Below are 22499 nucleotides of genomic sequence, written 5' to 3'. Positions count from 1 at the left end.
CATAAAAGATAAAAAATATATTAAAAATTATGAAAAATGTATATATCTAATAATACATAAGAAATTTATTCTGTGTTTCCACTATAACATGTTCTCAATCATAGTTATACATGTTATGATGCCAAAAAAAATAAAAAAAGTTTACTCATCAAAATATATTTTGTTCAAAATAATACACTATTTGAAAAAAAAAAAAAAATGAAAAATCATAAAATCAAGATATTATCATAAAATCCCATATTTTTATAGTTATGAATCACCAAATTCTATTATGTATCGAATCCCACATTCAAAAAAGGAAAGTGTTTAATTTAGTTTAGTTCAGTTTTTTTTTTTTTTTTTTTTTTTTTTTTCTGAAAAAAATGTGTTTTAAAACCTTAATCACTTTAATTGTTAAAAGTATAAGACGCATTTTTTCAAGACATTTTGTCTTTAAGTTGGGTATCACGAGTAAGTGGATACAATGATCCATTTAGGTTTGTGCAAGTAGAGCCACCCATTTCTAAATTTCAGAAAAAAATTTTATCTTTATTTCTTTCTTTTCCACTCTTTTCATGTGTCCATCTCAACCTCCTTGTCTCTCTATTATACTCAACATATGAACATGGTGTTTAAGATTTCCTTACACATGGCATAAGCAAATTGAGTAGATCGAATTGTTTGAGTTATGGCTAAGTTTTTAGCACCAACCATGGTTTAGAAAATTGTTTATAGCAAACTACTTTGATTGGGCAAGTCAAGTTGTTAGGGACGCTTGTCAGGTAAGCCCATTACTAGAGCTCATTAGTTAAACGCCCAGTTCACCACTGCAAAAGGGCCCAGTATGCGCTAAAAGAGAGATTCTCTTTTATCATATTGTTTGTAAACCATGGCCAAGATCCCCTTCTTCTTCTTCTTCTTTCTGGTTTACAACCATGAAAAAAAACCTGTCTCGTCCAATTCATATTGAGATCATTTGTGAATGAGATGAGACCGAAACCAAGTTTGAAAGCCATGGCACTAAGATGTTTAGAGTGTAATGTATATTAATAAACATGAGGTGAACAATCGGAGTAAGACAGTAATTCTTGATATGTAACTTCAAACAGATGAGATTGTTATTTTGGGTCATCGAAACTGCCCAAGTCCATATATCGATGGAGAACTGAAATGGTCCACTAGGAAAATTCATAGAATAGTATCTCCTCATTGTCTATATACAAAAAAACCCAAACAGGGCATCAAATAATTTATTTCCTTTGTATTTCTAAGGATTCCATTTAGCTGAAATCTATCTCCTTGGGCTTCATAATCATCCCACTTTCAGTCAACAAATCCACACCAAGCCTGAATTATGTATGGAACCACACATTTGTGAACCCAACTAGTGATTTTGGCTTTCCATGCTTGAAATTCTCTAGATGTCACCATTGAGAAGGATACTTGGCAGGAAATGAGGGAATAGTAGGACCCTTTGTCCACCTCCCAAAGAATCAGTTCCAAAGAAAAGCCCTCGACTAATTGTCGCCAAGACAAGAAGCTTCGGCACCTCCTATTCAATCCTAACCCATTAGGTGACTCAACCAAGATTGAATATGTGACCCAATTCATCTTACATCAGTCTCCGATAATATGCCATCAAAAATAGGTCTCCAGCTATCCGACTCGCCAGTAACCTTCCTCGCAAAAATTGCCCAACAATCATTATCGAGAAAAATTCCTCCACTAGAAGTCGCCAAGCCAAGAAGCTTTGAAGCCTCTTCTTCCATTCCCGACCCATAAAGTGACTCAACCAAGATTGAATACGTGAACTTATTTGGCACACATTCCTTCTCTAACATTTCCTCGAAAATTCTAACTCCCTCGCTTGCCTTACCTGCCTTACAAAACCCGTTAATCAACATGTTATAACTAAACACATTCGGAACACATCCCTTCTCCACCATGTCATCCCACAACCTTCCAGCCTCCTGCATCTCTCCTCTCTCACACATTCCCGAAATAAGTGTATTATACGTCAGCACGCTTGGAATCGAACCCTTTTCGAACTCATCAAACAACTTCCTTGCTTCCCAAATCTTCCCTTTCTTCGAAACCCAATATATAAGCGTACTTGAGATCGCATTATCCGGAGTACAATTCTTCCTCAATAATTTCTTCCAAACATCACAAGCTTCTTCAACCTTCCCATCTTCACATAAAACATCAATCACTTTACAACAAAGAGCGGAACTTGGAACGTATTTCTTCTCGAGCATATCGTCGAGCAGATTCAATGCTTCACCCGATTTCTTCTCTTTACAATAAGCTTCAATCATGACTCCATATGTAACATCGTTTGGATCGACCCCATTCTCCTCCATCTCATCCATTATCTTAATTGCTTCAAGCAACATCCCTTGCTTGCAAAACCCATCCATCAAAATAGTATAAGTCGTCGCATCTGGAACCCATCCTCGATCCAATATCTCATCGAAAATCTTCTTTGCTTCGATCAATTCGCCTCGACAACAATAACCACCTAAGATCGTAGTGTAGGTCACTAAATTGGGAATCATTCCCATTGCCGGCATTTCATCCAAAACCCTAATTGCTCCATCCAAATCATTCTTCTTGCATAGGGCTTTGATGAGAATGTTACAAGTAAAAACATTTGGAACGATTCCGAATTTCTTCCTACAATTCTTAAACAACAAATGTACCAAATCAAACCATTTGTTCTGAATCAAAGCGTTCAAAAGCGTGTTAAACGATCTCACAGATCGATCGACACCAAAATCTTTGATCCGAAGAAACGTTCGTATCGCCGATTTGGGTCTAGAAGCGATACCATAGTTTCGGATTAAGGTAACGAAGAGGTTTTCGCCGCATTTGATTTGAGATCTTCGTAACTGTGAAATTAGGGTTTCCATTTGTTCGAAAGCTCGAGCTCGAGCGAGCTTTTCGATCATGGAATGGTAGGTTTCGTAATTATGGGAAAATCCAGGGTGGAAATTAGTGGCGTGGTCGAAGATTTGGAGAGCGAGATCGAGGTTTTGTTGGCGTTTGATCATGTAGGCTAGTCGTCTAGGGTAGAGACGTTGAGGCCAGGGTTTGATTGGGGGTGTGACGGTGTACGATTTGAGGAGCGCTTCTTTGGATTCAATGGTGGAGAGGTGGTGATGAGAAGGGTGGGACTTGAATGGATCAACGGTGGAGAGGGGGTTTGATGAGGTAGAGAAGGAATGTACGGTGGAGATTGAGTTGAGGATTGAGATAGTCCTGTTTTTTATGCGATTGTGGTGTAGCATCTTTTCTGATTTTTGGTGAGATGAGGAAGTGAACTGGTGAGGTAATGGAAGCCAAAAATGTTTTTAGAGATTGGATATTGAAGACGATCGAGTTGACTCGTCCGAGTCTTCTCCTCGGGCACGAGTCAACCCTTTTAATGATTAAGATCTACTATTGGCACCTCAACTTTTACTTATTACACTCAAATTATTTATCAAAGGGGAAATTATAAAAAAAAACCTATTAAAAAAATTATTTTTAAAAAATGTAATAATTTTTTAGAATTTATCAAAAGGAACAAAAAATCAGTCCTTTAATAGCCGATTTTCTTTTTCTAATTAAAAAGTTAAAATTTCAACCATTGAACCGTCATTTTTTTTTTTAAATAATAAAATTAAAATTTTGGCTCTTAAAGGGCCGAAATTTCTTTATATATATATATATATATATTCACCAGCCTAACCAAAATAGGAAAAAAATAATATTAAAAAAAAAAACCCTCTAATAATCAGTAGAACAAACTGAGTTCGAATTACAAATTGAAAATTGGATAAACAACAATCCTCGATCTTCAATCTGAAACCTATAGAAATATAAAACAGAGATGGATACATAATATCTATAATGGGTAGCATTCAATGGCTAACTTTTTGGCAAAACATTTTTCAAAACATGAGTTAGAAATTTTGGAATGGGCTGATTTTTGGTGTGGATGATCATTACGGTAAGGAGATCATCCTCACCAAAAATCAGCCCATTCCAAAACTTCTAACTCATGTGTTTGAAAAATGTTTTGCCAAAAAGTTAGCCATTGAACGGGACCCATCTATAATTTTCAAGATTAGAGAAGATTTGTAGAAAGAGAGTAAAAATTATCTCAGATCTACAAATTAGAATAGTGGATCAATCTGATTCTACCATCGCCTTTTGCAATCGCATCCCCAAATGAAGATGTGAGAATTAGGTGACGAAAGGAGTGTAGGATAAGCAAAGGAGAGGCATAGGTTAAGGGGAGTTAAGATCGGAAGCTATTTAAAGAGAGGGTTTTAAGTTCACTCATAGATCCAGCCTTGAAGAGTATATATGAGTTGTGATAGAAGAGAATGCAAAAAGGGCAAAACAAACAAATTTGACGAAATTGGGACCATGGAGTTTATTTTCTTCCCTTTTCGTTTTAATTATAAAATTCAAAATTTTGGCCCTTTAAGGGCTGAATTTGGGGGAAAAAAAAAGGGGCGAAAAATGGCCCTTAAAGGGTCGAAAGTTTGAAAAAAAACAAAATTTAAAAAAAGTCGAAAGTATTTTTTTTAAACGGCTGTTTAATAGCCGAATTTTTTTTAAAAAAATCAGCCCTTAAAGGACCGATTTTAGTTCATTTTGACAAATTCTAGAAAATTATTACTTCTTTTAAAAGTATTTTTTAACTAGGTTTTTTTTTTTTTTTTTTTATAATTTCCCCTTTATCAAACCCCATTTAAAGATTATAAAACACTTTATTCTAACGTTAAAATGGTTTGGCTCAGATTATTATTTCAACAATACAACCATTACAACACTTGGTTCAAACAATTTCATTAGTTGTTTACAATTAGGATTAGGCTCATATAAAATCCTAAATAAAAAAATAGAAAGGGATCGACTAGTTGCACACCAACCTTAAAAATTTCCATCTTTTATAACCACTTTTTTAACCTATTGATTGCACTTTAGTACGTAACCATTTGTTTAAAGCTTATTCATCTTCTAGTAGCTTTGTATTCTCTGCCCATGCTCTATTTTGATAAAGATCTTTGCTCATGTTTTATTTTTCTTGTGATTGATTTTGCGCATATTCTTTTTGGAACTAATGATCGGTTGTAATGCTTGTTGTAAATTGCAGAAATTAAAATATGAAATATGGACTTTGGGTAAGTCAAATTCATTCCACAGAGACAGTTAGGATTCAAATGTTCATTCGGTTAAAAACCAAAACAAAGTTTTAAGACAGATTCTTTAAAAACAAAACAGATTTGTTGCACAAATAAAATGGAAATCAACTTGTAAATTGGAATCAAAACAGAAAATAGAGATTGAAAATATAAGAAAGAGGCTTAGAGAATTCAAGTCTACTATTGCAAGTCATCCAAAATGCTAATTAATTCTAAATATGATTCAATCCACGTAGCAAGTCATTGCTCGTGGATCGCAAGATGATTCGATGTAACCATTGATTGGAACCCAAAAGTCTCCATGAAGATCTCTGATTTAGGCAAGATTATCCGACTTATGTTTTCATTCATCACATAACATGAGTGTTTTTTAGCTTATCTAAGTAACATTCATCAAAGCTTGAAATAGAAGTATAAGTTAGATGATCTTATCATGAAGAGATTCACAGAATTAACATGTAAAACAGAAATAACGAATCAAAACAGCATTAAAAGAGTGAACTTGCTCCGGCATTCTTGACTTCTTTAATGAGAGTTTAGCCGATCATCGCAAGGATTATAATTGCAGAAAATAATAAAAGAAAGGAGAAGATGGGTGAAGAAGATGCTGCACTTTAATCCTTTTTTAATAACTCCCAAAAAAATTACAAACAAGTACTCAAGATGAGATCACTCTTGATGTTCTCACTACAATCAAGAGTTCTCTCTCAAAAATTAAGAAACCAGAGAAAATTTCAGAGAATTACAAAGAGAAAATGAAAAATTACAGAAGAAGAGAAGAGGGATCCATTATCTGAAATCAACCCTCCAATTTATAGCATTCGTAATCGGGTCATTGGGTTGATTTTTCGGATGATTTACTTCGAAAGAACCATTCTGTTACAACCACCGAAGCATTTGAAAACTTCTGTACAAATCTCGAGGACAAATTCCTCGAGATCATCGCGGAGCACCTAAGCCTAACCGCGACGCAGTGACGTGACGATCGAATTCCTCGAGATTTTGTTGGATGCTTCCTTTTTGCTCGCACATTGTAATCGTCTTTGTTTCGTGATTTGATAACTTCCACATACGCTTTATTTATCTGTAATTAGCAATAATATCTCATTAGCTCTATTTATTTGGATAAATAATTTAATTTTATAATTATTTATGGGAACTAACATTTAAAATGTGATAGAATCCAAGAAATTACAGTCCCAAAGTCAAATTATTAGGACCTTATCACACCCCCAAACCTCAATTTTGCTAGTCCTGAGCAAAATCTAAATTTAAACAACTCCTCTTTCGTGAGGTTCCCGACTGCATTTAGCTTATGTAGTAAGCCTTTAAACCCCTAGGTTACCCCTAGTAGACGAGTTTGACTCGTGAGGATTTGTAGTGAAATAATATACCCACAAAATTCTAACATTTTAAAAGATATTTGAAAGCGCCCTCAATCCGCGGGGGTGCGCGGATCCGCTTTTGACCCTTGAGGTTTGGGAGTCGCCACCTAGTTGTTAAGGTCTAGGAATCAAACTGACTCTAAAAAAGGCAAACTAATCTACGAAAAAGAAAGAGAGTCCGGGGATCACGTTACGGGGTTGGAAGGTGTTAGGCACCAACCCCGCCCGGCCAAAGCCGGTCTCTACTAACTTCCCAAATAAATCACATTGCTAAAAACTTAGATAAAAATAAAAATAAAAAATTTCATACATTTCCGATAGCAAGGATTTTGTTTCCTCAGATCTGACAAAAAATAGCTCATTGTACCGTATTCCCTTGCTTCGTTCTGTCTCCGGATTTGATTTCGAATCTCCGAGGTAAGGTATCTCCTTATTTTTGGATCTAAACTCTTCAAGCTTGTTGCGAATTTTGGGATGTTTTTAAAAGGCTTTTGGGTGTTCTTTAGGCTAAAATCGAAGGAGGGATATTAGGTAAGGAGTTGGGGCTCCAAAATTGGGGTTTATGGGAGGCTAGGGGGTTTTTAGACCTACTTCTCTTAGGGTTTTTGATTTGATACGAAAATAGGGTGTGAGCACCTCTATTTATAGATGTTTTTAGGGGTTGATTTGGATAGAGTTAGTATTTAATTAGAGTTCTTTTAATTAGAGTTGTGTTTTAGTTAGACTTGTTTTAGGTAGAATCGTGTTTTAATTAGAATTGTTTTTAAGTTAGAACTCTATTAGATTGAGTTATTATTTAATTAGAATTCTATTATGACTTTTGGTCTTATTTGATTGACTTTTAATGTTTTGACTTTAGTCTTAATTGATTGACTTTTAATATCTTGACTTCAGTCTTGCTTAATTGACTTTAATTTTAACTTTAGTCTCACTTGATTGACTTTAATACCTTGACCTTAGTCTTGTTTGATTGACTTTAAATTTTGAGAGAACCCCCTCTAAAATATCTTTAATTCTTTGGACTGCCAAATGGAGGGGTCCTTAAAGAAATATCTCACGAACCCTCAACAATTTTACTTGAAAACCTGATTGATCGATTTCTTCGGTTCAAAATTTTAAATTAATTTCATTAATGTTCCACTTTAATTATTTAATGTTTTATTTATTAATTTTAAAATTTTTAATTATGAAAATGGTGAAATTACCGTTTTGCCCCTAGAGAGGACTTTTCACGTTTTAAGTCGATTTTTAATATTCTAGGATGTTTTAGAATCGATTTTCCATAAGGAATTCAATGGAAATATTAGTTTGTGTCATTTATAAAATTTTTTGTGTGAAATGATCATGAAATTTATGAGGGGCATTTTCGTAATTTTGTCAAATTCTGTTAAAATTGGTGAAATGATTTATTTGGCTCTGTTTTATGTGTTCGAAAGGATTTTCCTAATCGTAACGTAGGCTCTAGGGTTGTTTTGATGTTAGGGGTATTTTGGTAATTTGATCAATTTTTAGTGATTTTTATCGTGAAGCTTCTTTTTAGGTCTGCAAGATGATGATTTCTATGTTTCTCGAGTCGTATTTTCCTAGCGTAGCGTGGTTTCTAAGGTTTTGTCAGTTCGAGATACTTCATCCGGATTTCTGAAATATTTCTAGTAACAAAATAAAGTAATGGAATAAACATCCATCATTGGGAATCGTTGCGATCAGGTTGACGAGTTGATTAATCAGGCGAGTACAAAAATGGGGTGTCTACAGATGCCCCTCTTTGGCAGAGGGTTGAAGCAAACTAGATAGCAAATTTATTTTGGTAGATAGTGCGATATCCGAATGCCAAAGCTAGTGACAGTTCATTTTGCAGCCTGATTTAGCAATTCGTCGGGGCATTCAGATCCTTGAGTGTAAAACTCTCCCTGAACAAAAATGTTGTCAGGTCCTCGAGTGTGAGCTCTCACTGACAGTGTCAGATCCTTGAATTTTATAAAATTCTCCTTGACTAATGAAAAAGTGTACGTGTGTGCAAAGGTGTGATGCCTACTAAGTAAAAATGTGTCAGGTCCTAGAGATCTTCTCTCACTAACAATAATGATTCAAAATTGAAATGTGCTTATGCAACGAAAGCAATCATGGCAAGGTCAAAAAATGAGGTAATTGGAGTCATAACATTGTAGGAACTTCGTTAAATGCCATTTGAATTTCTTTTTTAGAGTTCGAAAAAGTATGAGTCTCGTTTGGAGTCATAATATTGTAATCACGCTTCTCAGGCTAAATAACTTAAACAATCTTGTTAATTCAATATGATCAAACAAAGCTGGAGTCTCGTTTCTCGGACTCTGACTAAGGTTTAGAGGAACTTAAACAATCCTGTTAAAATTGGAGTCTCGATTCTCGGACTCGAGCTAAGGTTTATAGGCACTTCAAAAAACCTATTCATTCTATGATTCAAAACGTTAGAGTCTCGCTTCACGGACTCGACCCTAGGTTTGTAGACATTTCAAAAAACCTACTCATTCTATTATTCAAAGGGTTGGAGTCTCGCTTCTCGGATCCACACTTAGGTTTGTAGGCACTTCAAAAAGCCTATTCATTCTATGATTCAAAAAGTTTGAGTCTCGTTTCTCGGACTCGAACTTACTAAGCCACGTTTCTCGGGCTTAGATTTATAGGAACTTAAACAATCCTATTAATTCATTCTATGCTTCAAAATCGAGCTCAAAGTTTGAAAGATCAGGCCTTCATTAGCTTATCATGCATCTGGATTCGTAATTGTCATTGGGCTTCGCCGGACTTTTAAGCTTTTGTATTATTTTCTTTTTATCATGTGATTAAGAACAAAAATTTTGGAATTAAATGACCTTCAAAAATGCCCCTAGTTTCAAGGTTGGCTTTAACTGGGACTTGACTACGAGACTGATGAAATAGCTTACGCTTGAAAAATACGGACTCTGATGTATGATAGATAGAAGAACTGACATTCTCTTAAATTTAAGACTCTTAAGATTATCATATGTGCAATAAAGAATTGATAATTATTTTTGAAAAATGCTTGAGCAGGACTTAAAAACTCTTGATAAATATTAGAATAGAAGATCTTTCTCTTCAAAGTGGTTGATGATTCTACATCTTCCATTAACGAACACTTGAACAAGTAAACATACTTTTAAAGATCCTACAATGTTCAAGATGATTTCTGATTTTTTTGACTTCAACATTGTCTTCGTTGGATGTAAGCTCTTGGTTAAAAAATGAATATTGTGGCTTGAATGGTTATGCATTTTCTAGTTTCTGCACAAGCTTCCTTCTGAATATTTCTTTTTGATAGGACCTTTCCTCCCATTTGATGATACCCTAATTTTTGCCTAGATCGCCTCTTTAGGTTTTTAATCTAGCGGGCTTTATTTTTCTTTTTCTGATGATGCCTTGATTTTTGCCTAGGTCGCATTTTCAAGTTTTCAACCTAGCAGGCTTTCTTTTTTTATGGTTATGCCCTAAATTTTGCCTAAGTCGCCTTTTCGGATTTTCGATTTAGCGGGCTTCTCTTTTTTTCTTGATGATCTTGAATAACTAACTCGACGACTTCTTAGTTCCTTGCACCTTAACCGAATCAATTAACATTCAGGAGGACTTAATAGGTAAGCTTAGGATATGGTTTAGAAAGAAAGGGTAAAAGGCTCAACTTCCCAAAATGCCCCTAGTCTAATATTCTCTTTTTTTGTCATTATTTTCTGTAAATTCTTTTGACTCTTTTTTTTTATGCCCCTAGTTTGGCATTCTTTTTCTTTTTTTTTGCTAATGCCCCTAGTTTGACATTATCTTCTTTTGAACCTTTTAATAGGGGATTTTCCTTTTGGATGATACTTTCCTTAAGAGAATATATTTTTTTTCATGACCGGGCCTGAAGTAACTTCTCAGGTTGCCTATGTACCCCAAATATATTTATTTTTTCTTTTGGGATCAGGTCAAAACGTAGTTCATACTAAGATTCCCTCCCAAGGTTGGTCGGTATGGTTTAGAAAGAAGATGCTATTTTATTTTTCTTTTAAAAGGCTGCGAGGGGCTAAAGAAGGTTTTTTTTTCTTTTTTGGTAAGATAGGATAATTGTTCGACTAAAGAAGGCATCCTTTGGTGAATGCTGCTTGACTTGGTCAAAATTTCAGGAATTCGATATTTGGATTGTTCTGTCGAGTAAGGTTTCCTTTTGAAGAATGAATATTCTTTAGTCTTCTTCTGTGAAATCGAGTATGATCGAGTTTTCTGATTATTCAACTCTTCTAGAACTTCAAGAAAATCTTTTATTCTTTTGTGAAAGAGAACTCTCTTCTTTTGAGTGAGAAACATGGTAGATCCACTTGTAAGTCTTAGCATCTTTGTTGATGCTTTCAGCTATATCATCTTTTACCGATAATCTTTGACTTTGAAATCACTCTTGACTTGATCTATGTTTTTGTGTAATTCATCCATATATCTTTATGAGACCATGCAAGAACATTGTTTGAATTTCTCAGGTAAGTTTGCTATTCTCTCATGTTCTCCTGAGGATAACGTATTACCAATTTGCACTTCTTGAGTATACTCTTTAATTCCAATATTTATCAAATTTGGTTAGTGAGCTTTAAATCATTTCTCATGTTAGATTTTATATTCACATCATTATTGCACACATGATAATCAAAAGCTTCTTTATTTATTGGAATTGAAAAGAACATAGACTGACAAACCTTACTAAAACCCAAAAATAAAAATGAAGAACTGAATTCAAAGACTGACGCAACTAAAGCTAAAAGAAACTAAAAAGACTTAAAAGACGACATTATTCTGAATGGAGGGACACAATTCTAGAGTCTATGCCACTTCGATTATCTTCGATGGATGACTTGAACTTGCCTGCTTTTACTATCTCTTCATATTCTGATTCAAATCTGTCAGATGGGGGACAACCCGTTGCTTTAATAATTTCTCTGTTCTTCAGTTTTGCTACTGCCTTAGGGTAGTTGAGTTCATTCTGGCATGGAGCGAATGCACTGTTAAGACCGATTGGGTGAATGAAGGAAACTGGGTCAACTGATTCATGTTTGGATATTGATATTAGGTTTAGAGTAGGAGGGGGTTGATTTTGAAAAGTAGGCAAAGGGTTAGTCTTAACATTGGGAGTAGTAGGAGTGGGTCTGGTGACTTTTCCTTGCTCAATAAGGTCTTGGATAGCATGTCGGAGAGTAATACACATGTCAAGAACATGACCAGGCATCTGATGGAATTCACAGAATTGCCCATTATCCATGTTTGGAGGAAGAGGATTAGGCAAATGCTTAGGTTGTAAAGGCGTCAACAATCCCCTTTTCATCAATTTTTGATAAGCAACACTAAGGGACATTCCAAGATTGGCAAACTGTCTCCTAGGCTTAGTTTGTGAAGGCTGAGTAGCTTGAGGAGATAGTGCGAATGAGGTGTTGGCCACTTGTAAGGAATTGACATTAGGTTTGAAATGTTTGGGTTTTGACTCAGACGAGTTACCAAAAAGTCCCGAAGAATATGCATCCTCAACTTGATTTCCAGCCTCAATGAGGGATTGAAAAGTGGGAAGATACTGAGGCATCAAGTACTTGGCATAATTTGGAGTGAGATTCCTAAGGATAATCTTGACTTGTTCCTTCTCTTGAGGTCGGTCCCACAATTGAACGGCTTTAGCTCTCCATCGAACAATGAACTCAGTGAAAGTTTCCCCGGGTTTTTGTTTAGTAGTTTCTAGGTCTCTTCTTGTGAGTTCAATATCCGTGTTAAATGAATACCGACCAATAAACTCCTTTATCAATTCATGCCACGTTCTTACCCGAGATGAGTCCAATGACATTAACCAGCGTAGGACAGGTCCTGTAAGGGTTCTTTGAAAAAGTTGAGCCATCTGTTCTTCACTCAGACCCTGAGATTGCATTATGCCGACATAAACTTTTAAATGAGTCCTAGGGCATCCAATACCATCAAATTTCTCCATATCTGGCATTGTGAACTTCTCTGGTAGACGGACCGTGGGAAACAAGGTCATTGCCCCTAATCCAAGAGTAAGATCATCGGGGTCTTTAATATTTTTCAAAGCAGTTTCAACCTGAGTTATTCGATGAGCTAGGACAGGGTCGACGTGTAACTGATCATCTTCTTGATTCTCAACGAGGTCAAACACATCCTGAGGTTCTATAGCTTTATCTTTTCCCTTTTCAATTTTCAAAGATTCAATTTGTGTTTGGACAGAAGTAATAATATGTGCTTGAAAAGATTCTAAAATATGACGGAGTGCAGCTTCATCCATGGTACTCGTTTCTTCTTGTAGCAAAGACTGACTACTTGACAATGGTACTCTAGAAAGACGACTTTTTTCACGGACCCAAAGTGGTACAGATGGAGGTTTAGAACTTTTGGGACCAATTATTACCTGATTGGAAGTAAACCAAGGTTAACCATTGACTCTAAAGATTTGACTCTTAACCACATGATTAAAGTTTCAATATAGAATAGCCCAAATCCGATGGAAAATATCGAATTCAAATGCACTATAAGTCTATGATGACCAAGAAAGTGAGAAAAAGTTAGACACGGGTTTACCCCTGATCGGGATTGAACCTTTGATCAGACAAATTAATTTGATCCTAAGATTGAGTCTTTCTATACAAAGTGATCTGGATCTTTAAAAATGAAACCAATTAGTCAAACTGATTTGGAATTGATCAGTTGATCCATTTGTCAATTTGGCCAACTGGTTTAATTGGTTCAAATTGATCGGTACATTCCACTGATTTGGTCGAACCGATATTGCAGGTTTTATTTGATTATTCTGGATCGGTCCGCCCACTTACCTGTTGGCTGGATTGAATAAAACAACCCGGGAACACCCATAGTCAGTTCAGGTCGTGACCTATAGGAAAGCTTCTAGACTCTAGGTTTACTACATGCAATGCAATTTATCTGGCCACCCTTGCCCAAGCACCCCTATATACCTCTCGATACGTGGTGACTTGGTTTGATATACCGTATAGGTGATAATCTAAAATCTCAACTCACTTCTCTGAAGTCAAAAACAGCCAGTTTGATCTCCAGTTGAGAGGCGGCGCACAATGCTGAGCAAGGGACCACTTAAATACCTCTCGTCTAGAATAGACGTAGTCTATCCCCCTCGTACAGTAGGGTACAGCGGGGCAAGATCTTGCTTAGGCACCGATTTTGACCAAGAAGTGCAATTGATATACTTAGATTATCTTTTACATACCTATGGGTACGAGTCAAGAGTTGTAGCTTTCATAAATGGCTTGGCATCCACCGAGGGGACCGACCACGTACTAGTACTACGTTGGCAATCGGGACATGTGACTGTGTGGCTCACAATAGGTCAAAGGCTTAGGTCGCTCCAGCCTGGGTGCATCAATACATATCTCAGAATCACCTGATCAGACAGTATTGATGCCCCAGTTTGATATACCCTAAGGTACGTGACTGAAGTTGTGGTTTTCATGAATGACGTCGCATCTCCGAAGAGATCGGGCCACGCACTAGTGCCACGTTGGCTATATAGGATGTGTAAGTATGCAAAACAGTAAACGTGCATGTGGTGTGTGCAAAACAGGGTGGGGTGTGTTCGGGGCCTTTTTCAAACACATGGGCCCATGGGCTATGTGACGCCCCGCCAAACACTAACACAAATCCCAATGCCAAACCTCAAGGTACTAGGTGGCACCTCGAAATTTCAGCATGATCTCCTCTGTTTATGTCAGCGTTTCACGGAACACAAACCTGATAAACCAATCTATAACAAAACCTGTATATAAAATGTAGATACAGGAAATTAACAGCGGAAGACTAATTACATCTAACATGTAAGTAGATCAGAGTGCAGAAGATTTAACCATATACAGGCTTACAAAATACTCTCACTCTAATATGGGCCTAAACTCTCAATCCAAAAACTACATACATCCTGGATGAAACTGACAACGCTAACGGATGTAGCCCTAGTGCTCACCAGGCAATAAACTCTGATCGTCGATCTGACCGACCAGATACTCCTCAAATACTTACTCTACGCCTGTCTCGGTAGCTGCAAGTGCTAAAACTAAAAAAAATAGGAAGGAAAGGGTGAGTAACAATGGTTACCCAGTAAGTCCACAGCCAATTCCTACTAATAACCCTCCCTAAACATGATCGAATAAAACATACTGGACATTTTAATACATGCAAGGTTTTACTGAATAAAATACGATCAACTGGTACATATAGCCAGGGATGAGCAACTAAACAGTTTAAAGATTACATATGGCATCAATCATCCATACTCACTATACATTTTCCATTCTATGCAAATACCGTTGACAACATTAAAACGATAGACATGCTTTTCAGTTTATAATTCGAAATATAACAACAGATACATAATACAAGTGGTGGAGTATTGGAATTAAAGAGTTGGGATCACGACTGGATCGCTCCCAGTCAGGACATGATATTCCCCAATAACATCGTAGTTCCTGATTTTGTGGCTGGTCGTGTCTACCACGCTTATGGAACCATTTATCCGGCTCAGGCTGGCCGTTTGACGTGACCGTAAGCAATGGGTCTCTTTTCGATGTGTCAGAACGTTCGACTACTACTAGATTGTTAGTGATCACTGACTAATCATCTTCGTCTATGCCTATCAGGCGTGCATGTGATTCCCAAATGACACTCCACTCGTATACGACCACCTTTACAAAACACGTTCACTGGTAAAGATAAGAAAGGAATGGACCCGGATTCCAGTTGTGACTCCACTCTCATACGCGTCCCATACCACGTATGAGTTTGGTGGTCCCTACCGTACATCCCAGGATAGTGTACCCCTCCGGATGATGTGACACACTATCCCTTCAGGCATTCACAAACCCTTTAACAGCTCACAAAATAGCTACGTACATATATGATTTTTCATTTAAAACAAAAGAGAAATTAACAGAACAGGGTTGAGAATGGATATCCAGTTCCTACCATGCAACCGTGGCCAATCGGCCTAAAATAAATAACAGTACTCAGCGCAAGCGCTAACATAATCGGAAATAAACATGCAACCCTTTCATTAATAACCTGGATATCCTTTCACCAACCTACACACAACATACAATGTAAAATGTAGACATCACCCCTCGGGCGTGATTCTGACATTTTACCGTTCATTCCCTTTTCCCATTCTCTCAACATTCTCATTTTTCATCCTTTCAAATCAACCATTTATTTTCAATCTTCCAAAGTCATTCTTTTGGTCTTTCCATTGAAATTCATCAAAGTTTATTCAAAAACAAGGTCCCAGCGATGCTCGGGATCAAAGCTGTTAAAAATAGATAAAGCTGGTGAAAATTTGACTAAGTGTCAGAAACTCAATTTTTCAAAGTTCTCGAAATTGAAAACGGATTTTTCGAAATGAAAGTCTCGATCATGAGATTCGACACCATATAGTTTTTGTAATCTAATTCAAAGAAACGCGAAAGTTATTTCATTTTGAAAACTTGCCGAAAACGTCGAAAATTACGTTTTGTTCTTGAAACCAAAAATCGGATTTTGATCCTTTGAGATTTGGGTCTTAAAACCATTCCCATTGTTCCGAAATGGGGGGTAAAACCTTAATTTCATTAAAGAACTTAAAGTAAATGGAAAGTAAAAATTAAAGAGGACATTTACTTAAATGTTTTTAATGAAATAAAGGGTGAGAAATAGTGTATAAGGTGTGAGGAAGTCAGGCCAAGAGTCAGAGTCTGTTTCTGACTCAGAACAGTGCTGTCGGTGGCAGAACCAGGATTCTGTCGGTGGAACCGACAGATTGGTCTTCGGCAGATGTCGGTGGGACCGACGGTCCTGCCGACAGCATAAAATTTCATCGCGTTTCGTCGGTGGCACAAGAATGAACAACCAAAGGTGGTGAAGTTGTAGCCCTCGTCGTGGCCGACAACTTTGCCTTCTTCGTCGAGGTTCAACTCGGCTTCGTTCGCACACAAACTTGACGGAAATGGGTCGAAATCCTAGGGTGAAGAAGTGGCTGCCGTTTGATTTCCTTGGAGAAGAATAGAAATGAAATGAAATAAAAGAAATAAGATTTCTTTTATAATAAAGCTGAGGGCATACTTGTAATTTCCCCCTTATTCCTAGTTTCGATCGTAACTTAACTATTCGGACTCGGAAAACGACAAACGAATATACCATTTCGAATAATTTTTCGATTCGGATCTAATGGTGTCATCAAATCTTTTCGATTCTCGCTCTAACGAAATTCCACTGTTTTGGGTCCCACTTAACACGAAATTCGAGGATTCTATAACTTTTTCCTCCGAACTCGAATTTGAACTTGCTTACAGGCTAATGTGTATATTCTTATCCTTTTGAATCTAATGGCGAAGTTGATTTTCCTCGAAATTAATCATAACAAGATCCGAGTATTTTGCTCTAAGTCTTTCATTCGATATTTCCCTCCAAATCTCACCATTTACTTTCCTCGAGATATGAGTTGAAAATCTGGGGTGTTACAGGCTAGATTATGTCATCACATATGGATATCAAATGAATATTGATCAAGAAAATAATACAAAACCCATCACATCGAAATTAAGATGAAAGCAAACACATCACAAATATATCTGTCAAGATCATGGCAAATCAATTAATGAGCATGGCATATAATAATTGATCAAACAAACATTGCAATAGGCATAATTTTTATAATTTTTAAGATCCAATCAATGATCACTTTTGGGTGATCCAAAATAAATCGAGATTCCAATAGATGTTACATTGATGATAGAATGACAATGGTTGAGATGAGCTCACTCTCAGCAACATTAATTGTGCCAACATTAGATAAATTCGGATTTTCTGTGAATTAGGAAAATACAATCTGAACTTGCATCGATGATATCTAAGGCTCCCGATAACGAAATCGAGTGAACTCAAGTTCTAAATTAATTTACTCGATGAGATCTACATTTTATTAATAGGTGCCCAGACTTAGTTCTCACTAAAATATTCTGTAAAAACGTTTTAACATTGCTGTCCCAACCTTCATTCAGAAACAATTCCAGATTTACAGATTGAACTTGTATCGATGATATCCAAGGCTTCCGATAACGAAATTGAGTGAACTCAGATTCTAAATTAATCTACTCGATGAGATACACATTTTATTAATAGGTGGCCAGACTTAGTTCTCATTAGAATATTCTGTAAAAACGTTTTAACATTGCTGTCCCAACCTTCATTTAGAAATAATTTCAAATTTACAGATTGAACATGCATCGATGATATCTAAGGCTTCCGATAACGAAATTGAGTGAAATCAGATTCTAAATTAATCTACTCGATGAGATCTACATTTTATTAATAGGTGTCCAAACTTAATTCTTACTAGAATATTCTATAAAAATGTTTTAACATTGCTGTCCCAACCTTCATTCAGCAACAATTCCAGATTTACAGATTGAACTTGCATCGATGATATCTAAGGCTTCCGATAACGAAATTGAGTGAACTCAGGTTCTAAATTAATCTACTCGAGAAGATCTAAGTTTTATTAATAGGTTCCCAGACTTAATTCTTACTAGAATATTCTATAAAAACGTTTTAATATTTCTGTCCAACCTTCATCATTCCATCATTTTCATAGGTCAATTTGAATCTTTCATTATTTAGGGGTCATCAAAAGTGATCCTTAATTGGGAAAAAAATGCAATACACAAAATCATCCACAATCCAGTCACAAAAATAAATAAACAGAAAAAAATAAATAAAATAAATCGAACTAAATAATAAAAAAAACTAGATCATCTTGACAATGCTCCCATACTTGGGGTTTTTCAAGTTTGATCCTCAATAGTCCCCAGTGGAGTCGCCACTGAAAGCGCCCTCGATCCGCGGGGGTGCGCGGATCCGCTTTTGACCCTTGAGGTTTGGGAGTCGCCACCTAGTTGTTAAGGTCTAGGAACCAAACTGACTCTAAAAAAGACAAACTAATCTACGAAAGAGAAAGAGAGTCCGGGGATCACGTTACGGGGTTGGAAGGTGTTAGGCACCAACCCCGCCCGGCCAAAGCCGGTCTCTACTAACTTCCCAAATAAATCACATTGCTAAAAACTTAGATAAAAATAAAAATAAAAAATTTCATACATTTTCGATAGCAAGGATTTTGTTCCCTCAGATCTGACAAAAAATAGCTCATTGTACCGTATTCCCTTGCTTCGTTCTGTCTCCGGATTTGATTTCGAATCTCCGAGGTAAGGTATCTCCTTATTTTTGGATCTAAACTCTTCAAGCTTGTTGCGAATTTTGGGATGTTTTTAAAAGGCTTTTGGGTGTTCTTTAGGCTAAAATCGAAGGAGGGATATTAGGTAAAGAGTTGGGGCTCCAAAATTGGGGTTTATGGGAGACTAGGGGGCTTTTAGACCTACTTCTCTTAGGATTTTTGATTTGATACGAAAATAGGGTGTGAGCACCTCTATTTATAGATGTTTTTAGGGGTTGATTTGGATAGAGTTAGTATTTAATTAGAGTTCTTTTAATTAGAGTTGTGTTTTAGTTAGACTTATTTTAGGTAGAATCGTGTTTTAATTAGAATTGTTTTTAAGTTAGAACTCTATTAGATTGAGTTATTATTTAATTAGAATTCTATTATGACTTTTGGTCTTATTTGATTGACTTTTAATGTTTTGACTTTAGTCTTAATTGATTGACTTTTAATATCTTGACTTCAGTCTTGCTTAATTGACTTTAATTTTGACTTTAGTCTCACTTGATTGACTTTAATACCTTGACCTTAGTCTTGTTTGATTGACTTTAAATTTTGAGAGAACCCCCTCTAAAATATCTTTAATTCTTTGGACTGCCAAATGGAGGGGTCCTTAAAGAAATATCTCACGAACCCTCAACAATTTTACTTGAAAACCTGATTGATCGATTTCTTCGGTTCAAAATTTTAAATTAATTTCATTAATGTTTCACTTTAATTATTTAATGTTTTATTTATTAATTTTAAAATTTTTAATTATGAAAATGGTGAAATTACCGTTTTGCCCCTAGAGAGGACTTTTCACGTTTTAAGTCGATTTTTAATATTCTAGGATGTTTTAGAATCGATTTTTCATAAGGAATTCAATGAAAATATTAGTTTGTGTCATTTATAAAAAATTTTGTGTGAAATGATCATGAAATTTATGAGGGGCATTTTCGTAATTTTGTCAAATTCTGTTAAAATTGGTGAAATGATTTATTTGGCTCCGATTTATTGTTTTATGTGTTCGAAAGGATTTTCCTAATCGTAACGTAGGCTCTAGGGTTGTTTTGATGTTAGGGGTATTTTGGTAATTTGATCAATTTTTAGTGATTTTTATCGTGAAGCTTCTTTTTAGGTCTGCAAGATGATGATTTCTATGTTTCTCGAGTCGTATTTTCCTAGCGTAGCGTGGTTTCTAAGGTTTTGTCAGTTCGAGATACTTCATCCGGATTTCTGAAATATTTCTGGTAACAAAATAAAGTAATGGAATAAACATCCATCATTGGGAATCGTTGCGATCAGGTTGACGAGTTGATTAATCAGGCGAGTACAAAAATGGGGTGTCTACAATATTAACTTCAAAATTATTGCATATAATGCCATCACAAAAAATTTTAAAAATCCAGTCAAAGGTCCATTTTGAGCAGAAATTCTTTTTACTCCTCATTTCCAGAAATATCTTTAGTGTGTGCATCAATTTCTCTGATTGTAGAATAAATTTTTCTAGAACAATGTTTCCCTTCTTAACTGCTAAGATGGTTAGGTTTGCCTAACTTCTAATTTGAAACTGAGCCTCCTGTCTGGGATTGTGAGAAGTATGGATGTTCACTTTAATACCTCTAAGGGCTTTATCTGTGATATTCCAGTGTACTCACGTTTTTACCATTGACGGCTTTCACCCTACTGAATTATTTGGTCCAATTTGACTCTTTTCACTTTTGTGCCTTTTTAGTTATAACCTTCTTGTTTTGATTTGATTTTATTCACATCTATCTGTTTTTCTTTTCAACTTTTTCATACTTCATCATTTTTCTGATATTCTTTTTTAAAAAGTAGGTAGCCCTTTTCAAGGTACCCAGTCTAATCTTATGGTTATTGTCTCAAAGATATCAACTATAGTTATGTTTTTCTTCTATCCAGCCAACCAAAGGACAAGGAGGTCAAAGTTCAGTATTTTCAAGCTTTCCCTCTCATTCTAGACAACGAAAAAGACAACTCTTAATCCAAAATAACTTTTTCACTACAATCAGAAGTGACGTGAATTTTGTTTTTTTCAAAATATCTTGTTTTTTATGAATACGAATTTATAAACAAATTGGACATGAGCCTGGTTTTAAAAATTCGTATGATGACAGTACATATAAAATTTTTGATGAAGGTATTTGAAAAATGTACTGAAAAATATACAAAAATTGAAATGTGCTATCCCACACCCCCAAACCTAAATTTAGCATTGTCCTCAATGATTAAAGAGTAGGAGTTTAGAGTATACCTGAAAACGGAATTCATTACATCGCAGAAGTTGTGGGTACAACCAAAAGAAGTGTTCCACATACAATGTAAAATCTAAAAGCACACCACATAGAGTTTAAGTACAGAAAATACGACAACCAAACATAACAAAACACACCAGCACACACAGCTTACAACCAAACAGTCTACTCGAAATCAGAACTAAGTGTGGCCCTAGCACGAGCACGTGCACGTGCACGCTTCTCCTCGTTATATGCCAAAATCTGGCGTTGTTGTTCAATGATGATCTGCTGATCATCCTTAATGGCTTTCTGGCCTTCTTAAATTTCCTTGTGACGTGAGTTGACCTTTTTCAAGCCTTTGAAAATTTTAGAGAAAGTCGTACGGTGGCTTTTTTGAGGCACTTGTGCGAGTCAAGCGTCATCATCAAAATCTGGACTTAGAGTACGAGTCTCCTCCTCTGTATGCTCATCGAATTCTTCTCCTACTCTTCCATACCCATGCAGACTGTCATGGTCTTCCTCCTGCAAAAATTCTGGCTTCCACAACCCTTGGATACATGTTTTGAATGCTCGTCCTCCCAAAAATTCTTTGATACGGATGAAGCGCCCTTGTGGTACTATATCAGTAAGAGAAACGCCTAGACGGTGTTGGAGGAGACGACAAACTAGGTGAGGAAGAATTAAGGATCGGTGTTTGTTGGACAAGGCATCGATGAGAGATTCCAAAATAAGATGGTTCATGCAAAACGTGGGATCTCTTGTTTGGATGGCATGAAGGAAGTACACGTGTTTGTTGTACAATAAAGTAGAGTTATGAGTGCCAAGGATATTATTGGCGAGCCAACGCCAACACAGATATTGGTATTCGAAAAGACTACTCGACTTAAGTGCACCATCTTCGATACGAATACTAGCGGCCGAAAGGCCTAAACGTGTAAAATAGTAATCGAAAGTGTAAAGTGGCATACACGTACCCGACTCAACTAGAGGAATTCCAAGAACTGCTTCAATGTCGGATCCGTCAATGGTAAATTCGATACCATTAAATTTGACTTTGATGGACGGAATTGAAGAAGAGGCGGACATGAAGGAACGATAAAATGTACGAACGGCCTCCTCGTTAAATTGTTCATTGTCATTATAAAGGAGAGGGCCCCATCCACGCTGAACAATCTCATCATCGAACCAAGTTCCGGGAACACCTTCGTAAACATGGGCTATAGCCGTTTCGGGAAAGATTGAGTGTGTTCTCCGAGCCATCAAAACAATGAGGGAGACAAGGGGAAGATGCTCAAAAATTTTGAGTGTGATCGGCCTCAAGATGACCGCGGCGCAGTCTTGCCTAGCCGCGGTGCGGTGATGGCGGCGGAGCGCTGTCGAATTTCGGCGACGCGGTCACTTGATGATATATGGTGAGTGT

At 36.4% G+C, this 22499-nt stretch overlaps 1 protein-coding gene across 1 annotated transcript; it reads right to left on the bottom strand.

Moving 5' to 3' along the window:
* Positions 1 to 512: 512 nt before the first annotated feature.
* Positions 513 to 3481, bottom strand: LOC147390852 (Pentatricopeptide repeat (PPR-like) superfamily protein). The gene has a single exon (XM_086460265.1). The coding sequence runs from the start codon at positions 3267 to 3269 to the stop codon at positions 1587 to 1589; it is 1683 nt and encodes a 560-aa protein (XP_086316391.1). The 5' UTR covers positions 3270 to 3481; the 3' UTR covers positions 513 to 1586.
* Between the last annotated feature and the right edge of the window lie 19018 nt (positions 3482 to 22499).

The sequence above is a fragment of the Akebia trifoliata genome, chromosome 11 (genome assembly GCF_017979445.1).
Source record: "Akebia trifoliata isolate Shusen 1 chromosome 11, ASM1797944v1, whole genome shotgun sequence".
Classification (NCBI taxonomy): domain Eukaryota; kingdom Viridiplantae; phylum Streptophyta; class Magnoliopsida; order Ranunculales; family Lardizabalaceae; genus Akebia; species Akebia trifoliata.
This window is presented reverse-complemented; position numbering and strand designations above follow the sequence as displayed.

What these genes read in the sequence shown, in the direction of transcription:
- LOC147390852 (XM_086460265.1), bottom strand. Translation starts at nt 3,269, where the DNA reads ATGCTACACCACAATCGCATAAAAAACAGGACTATCTCAATCCTCAAC.